Source organism: Gavialis gangeticus, unplaced genomic scaffold (assembly GCF_001723915.1).
Source record: "Gavialis gangeticus isolate Ggan-Ray unplaced genomic scaffold, GavGan_comp1, whole genome shotgun sequence".
In the NCBI taxonomy this organism is placed as follows: domain Eukaryota; kingdom Metazoa; phylum Chordata; order Crocodylia; family Gavialidae; genus Gavialis; species Gavialis gangeticus.
The window spans coordinates 21039652-21045530 of NW_017729014.1; the positions used below are offsets into that span (position 1 = coordinate 21039652).

Genomic DNA, 5879 nt, shown 5'->3' on the forward strand with positions numbered 1-5879 from the left:
AGGTCTGCCAAGAGGTAGTTAGCAGACTTTGAACAGAGGACTCAGTTGTGTCCCGGCGTCTCTGTGAAGATGTTTCCCTACTTAGAGCCCTGATTTGAGCAACTGGCTTTGGAGCTGGGGGGGAGCTGGATGCCCATTTTGTGCCATGCAGACAGGTCAGAAGGACTCAGTAGTGGCAGAAGCATAAGTGATGGCAAGACAAGTGGGTTGGGTTTTGCTTGTTTTCTCCCTTACTTCTTTGCTTCTCTCATTTCTCGGAGTCTCCAACAAGCAGAGACTCCCCATGCCTGAAGAAGGGTGACTGCTCCCAAAACCTTGCCAAGGACTTTTCCCCAACTACTCAGTTGGTCTAATAAAGATCTCACATCTATCCAAAGATCCTTGTGTGCCTGGGATTTTAAAAAGTATTTGTTTGCCTACTAGCTTTTTCCCCCCCTCATTGTCCAAGGGAGGCATGTAGCAGCCTGGGGGATTCTTACCTTGCTGCAGACGGCTGTAAATATCCAATGATCTTCTATAAGGAGACTTAAAACTCTCCCTGGTCTAAGCTGTTGAGGTTTCTGTTGAGACTTACAAGTTTGGAGAGCAGGGGCCTGGCACCTCCCAGTGCTTAGCGCATCAGAAAGTCTGCCCTACAATGTCCACAGCTATTGCAAAGGTCAGGTTTTAATATTGAGTCCTTAAGTTGATTTTTTTTTTTTTTTTTTTATTTTTTTTTTTTTTATTTTTCCCCCAGTGCTAGCTGCAGTCTGACTTCATTCAGTCTAACTCAGATTAAGTCGGCTTTCACTGTTTGCCTTGAGGACACGCGATAAGAAACTTGGAGCTTACAAACAGAGCTCAGAAAAATGCTTTGTTTTTTGTTCCTTTGAAGTAGAAGTTGCTTCTGCCTTGGCGTGGGTTGGACGGTTTTTGTTCCCTGCTGCATGGGACTTGGAAAGGGAGAGACCTCCCGTGCCGACACGCTTTGCCAGTAAGGTCCAAGGTTGGCTGTTACCTGCCCGTGTCGATGGTTGAGCTCTGTCTGTGTTGCTGAAACCTGCTGTAACATTCTCTTCTTTTGGATCAAGTAACGTTGGTCATCTAGTGGGAACGCAAGCTTAATTGCATGTAGCATGATCGCACGGTGCTTTGTGCACCGACTGCCGTCAGAGGGTTCCTAGACTCTGGGTTTACCGAGATCTACGACGGGAGACGGCTTTAAACCCTATTTATTGACTTCCTCCTGTAGGTCTTCTTGATAGCTGATGGCAACACTATATTCCTTAATGGACAGATGCCTTGGACAGCTTTCCTTGTGCAAAAGATGCATCCTCCTAAATGAGTCTGTTAAAAGGTTGAGCCTCAGCCTTTTGAGGATCCTCGTTCCCTCAAGACACAATTCCACAGTAATTTTAGCTTAGAAATCCCATTTTGCTGATTGAAGATAGTCCAGTCATTTTTTTTCTCCTTTCCTTCCATCCCATTTATCTTGCCTCAAATTACACGTTGGAGGGTGTAAGCAGGCAGCAAAGCTTCGAAGAAGGTACTTAACGATCGTGCAAGCTGACTTGGGGGTTAAATAGATCTACGGAGCAGTCTTTTACAATGACCAGGCTAAGCCACCTGCTTTCAGGGACACTGGACTTTTTTTTTTCTCAGTGAGTTGAATGTTTTTGTCTCCTTTGCTACGTTGATACACGTGCACTATGAGTCTTGTATAGCGTTGCGTTATCCTGCATGGCAAGGGAAGCAAACAGACCGAACACTTGTGTAATCCCTGCTTTTATTAACTTGTCTGATCTGCTAAACTGGCATATCAGTTGGCTCAGAGAAGTCCCCCCCGCACCACGTCCACGATCCTTGGAGAATTGCTAAACTTCAGACTGTATCTTGTGACTGATTTATACCTGAAGGAGAGCCAGTCACCAAAAAAAGTACTCTGGGATGCCAGACTAAGCTGGTATGGTTATCCTGGCTTGTTTTCCTTTCTGCAAAGAAATCCTCGAAGAATGTTTCAATAAATCTCCAGGATCTTTATCATAATGCCGCCGGCTGCAGTTAGTACTGCGTCTTATATTAAAAATGCGCAGACAGGACTTTTATAGCCCTGCTTCTAAGGTATCTGCCACGAGTCCTCTGGCGTGTCTGGAGTCGAGCATCTCTCTGACAAAACGCTGGGTGACATCATTGCTATATGCGGTCCTTGCCGTCCGTCGACTGAAATGGCTCATCCTATGGGAAGCAGCTGCCAGAAAGCGGCAAGCGTGTCTGTTGCTCCATTTGCTGATCCTTTAGCTGAAACGTGACCTGGTAGGAGCAAAACCAGTTGCACCAGTAGAGATGCTTGCCTCCATAAGCGTTTTCTGTCGCTTAAGACAGCTACTTGGCTAGAACAAGAGGTGCAGCATAGGTGGTCGTTGGTGCTACGAGAAACAAAATATTTGGCCCAGCAGGTAAAGGAACAGAGGAATCCGGGCTTGGCCTTAAGTAATTGGAGCACTGAAAGTCTTGGCTTTCTAATCTGTCTGGGAAGGCCTCTTTAAATATATTAAGTGGAGTTTAAGCAGGTTTCTTATCAGATTCTCGGGCCGTTTCTCTTCCCTTTCTTTTCATCGTAACCACAACGTCTGCCTACAGCGAACTCTTCCCCCACCAAAGTGCAACGGTTACAGGCTCCAGGTTTTTGGAAGGACCTGGACCAAATAAAAATGCAATTCTCTAGGCCTTGTAAAATTAAAGTAAAATGAATCAGCTGTAGTTTGAAGCAACCTCTGTGCTAGGTTGGGGGATTTTGGTCACTTTAAAGATTAGAATGGCTTCCTCTTGGGGTCTTTTTTCCCACCCCTATCTTTGACTGTAAACACAGCTGGGTCTAAGGAGGTCAGTATCCAGGTTGCATTGAGCTGCAAGTGTAGCTGAGTGTCTAAATCCCTTGGGGTTGTTTTAAAAATCCCAACCATGTGCTTTAGTTAAAGCTCTAGCATTTGTATTCCCAGTCCTCTGGGTTTTACAGCTTCTTAGCACAGATGAGTTCAGCTCCCAGTGGTAGCACCTGCATGTCTGTGACCTGCACGTGGGTAGCTTTGCATGGAGGAGAGTGCTGGTTTTGCCTCGAGTTCTCCATCTCGTATAACTTTGGAGCCACACACTTGGGATGTAAGAGCTGCATCTTTCGAGGGCGCTGAGCACGTGCGTCTTCCACTGATGTCAGCTGGAACCGGGTGCATCCGCCAGTGAGCAAATCAGGCTTGTCGTTTCATGGCCGATGAAGCTATTAATCTCTGAACATTCAGATTTGAGAATCTCTGATCACCATGTGCACGACTGGTTGAGAATAAGTGACTCGGTTTAAAAAAAAAAAAAAAAAAGGTTTCAGTGCTAATGGCTGGCAGGAATTGGGGCACTGGCACCGTGTTTATTGGGCAATGCTGGAGTGGTCGTGAGCTCCGAACGGATAGTGGTAGGTAGTGGTCATCGGTGGAAAGCTTTGCTTTGGAAGGGAAAGAGATTGTGGGTGGCGGGAGAAGTCTCCTGGCCAGGTGGGAGGTTTGAACATGGTGCAGGATGGATTTGATACGACCCATGAGCAGTTGGACTGCTCAGCTTGAATGAGCTAAGGTTTTTGAGTTGCATGTTTAACGTCCGCTATATCTGTCAACCGCGTTCCCCAGCCTAGATGCTGTGTGCCAACAGAAGCTTTCCACCACCTCCTTGAACAGCATGAGCAAAAGCAACAAAAGCTGCTTTGTTGGCATAACTTTTTCACCTACCCGGTGTCATCTTTTTCAAACCTCAAGCCAGTAGGCGTATTGGCAAAATTTCATAGTGCAGGCTAAGCCCTGATGTCTTTAGCACTGAGCTCAAGCAGCAATAAAACAGGGCTACCCCTTTCCTTTTAGTTATATCCAGAGGCCAATTTGATATGAAGAGTCCCCTCTGAGTGCTTGTGAGTGCAGTCTGCAAATACCGGTACAAGCAGGGAGGCTTTGTAAAACAGGCTTGCCAGGTACTGATTTTATTTTCAGCAGACTTCCAAGAGGAAAATCAGAGTTTGAGCAATAGATAATTGACTTTGCTGCTGGTTTGCAAGCAACAGCGGTGTTAAATGCAATGCATCCCTCCATGGTTACCTCTAAATGAGCAGGAGCCCTATTAACAGCCTCTCTCGGTCCATGCCATCCTCCTCTCCCTGTAAGTACAGGTGGCTGCAGATCTGTCGCCTTTCCCATTTCCCTCTCCTGCCTTCGGAGCTGATATGTTTCTTTTGCGCTTTGCAGAAACTCGAAGGGTCCAAGTGCAAGGGGCAGCTTTTGATATTTGGAGCAACCAACTGGGACCTGATTGGCCGTAAAGAAGTGCCTAAGCAGCAAGGTAGGAGACACTAAGATGTAGACATCTCTGGACTGTGGAGGATAAAATGCTAGTATTACTACTGAAGGTGTGGTGCCCGTCTTTACTGTCCTTCCCTGTGTACCAGTAGCATTTAGTCTCTCAAAATCTTTTTCCTAGTGGAGATGTGTAAGCCTCCAGAATGGACCGTGACGTCTTCAATTAACCTTTTGCCGATAGTCAAGTGACCCGCAAAGAAATTAAAGTAGAAAGCCTGTTGCCAGGAGGGGAAATCAGGGTGTTGTCTAGCTAGCATCTGACTGAGATCTGTGCGCTGATACGGGTTTTTTTAAGAGCAGGTTAGACGAACACTTGGCTGGGGTGGGGTGGGGTGGGGTGGTTTAGTCGGGGATGAGCTTGCCTTGAGCAAGGGGGCTGGACTGAATGATCTGAGGGCCCGTCCAACCTGACTTTTCTGCGCTTCTGCGGCTCCATGAAGCCATTAAGTTATGAAGTAATAGGAAAAAACCTTTTTCATTAGGAGGGTGGTGAAGCACTGGAACGGGTTACCCGGAGAGGTGGTGGACTCTCCATCCTTGGAGGTTTTTAAGGCCCGGCTACACAAAGCCTTGGCTGGGATGATCTAGGTGGGGATCGTCCTGAGCAAGGGGTTGGACTAGATGTGACCTCCTGAGGTCCTTTCCGACCCTAATTTTCTGTGATTAACTGCCATGAGCCAACAGCGTCCCAGCGTTGCTTATATGAAATTGGGTGCCATCCACAGCAGTTTCCGCTTCATCTCGCATGGTGGTCCTTGTAGAGGGCTTGCTCAGGGAAGTTTGCTACCAAAGACCCTTCCTTGGTGATCTCCTGATTTGGCTTTGATACGGTCCAGCCAAGATTCGCAGCCCAAGATAGAGGCTGTTGCTTGTGTGGGGCAAGATGATGCTCTGGATTGTTTTGTGTTATGAGTGGCTAGTAATTAATGCTGTTGAGGTTCAGGTTCAAAGGCAAAGTTCACAGAATACAGACCCAGTTTAATGCATGTTCCCTCCTTGTGCGCTCCACACTACCATGTCCCTGCTTTTTTTCCACCCTTTCAAGGATAGCATTGCTGCATAGAAGCCTGGTCCAGGACAGAGGGGTGCATTCATACCAAGTAGTTAGGAAAGGGGTGTTTCTGTCGCTCGTGTGTCTTCCAATTTCTTCAGTGAAGCTTTTCTTGGCAGCAAGTTTGCCTGAACTCGGTACTGGACAGACATTGCTGGGTCTCTTATAAAGCTGATGAATGTGCAGGCATTACAGCCGAGTCTGCAAAACTTTCAGCAATTCAAGATCTCTCCAGTCACAGCCCTCTCCCGTTATCCAAAGGGTGCTTGGAAACAAACTGTACCCCGTGTCCATGCTTTGCAGAGCAGTTCTGCTATAATTAATTGTTAGATCGTCTTGAGGGTGTAAAACCTGTTGCCTCATTGCCTGAAGATTTTGCCTTCTAGGTGTCCTGTATTTGCACTGCTTCTATATAAAGAGACCAGAGCGTAACAAATCAGTGGACCCCATTTGGTTTC

The 5879-nt window shown here is 46.8% G+C and overlaps 1 protein-coding gene and 1 long non-coding RNA gene across 3 annotated transcripts in view; both read left to right on the forward strand.

Annotated features, from left to right (window-relative positions):
- The window catches only part of LOC109293826, a 3599-nt gene extending 1187 nt beyond the window's left edge, over positions 1-2412 (forward strand). The window contains exon 2 of the long non-coding RNA XR_002096412.1: positions 15-2412. This is a non-coding gene — a long non-coding RNA (uncharacterized LOC109293826). The remainder of the gene's footprint in view (positions 1-14) is intronic.
- Positions 2413-3808: 1396 nt separating this feature from the next.
- The window catches only part of RCC2 (regulator of chromosome condensation 2), a 25331-nt gene continuing 23260 nt past the window's right edge, over positions 3809-5879 (forward strand). For both annotated transcript variants that reach the window (XM_019511936.1, XM_019511937.1), the window contains exon 1: positions 3809-4353. In XM_019511936.1, coding sequence (XP_019367481.1) covers positions 4119-4353 — 235 coding nt within the window. In that variant the 5' untranslated portion in view covers positions 3809-4118. The remainder of the gene's footprint in view (positions 4354-5879) is intronic.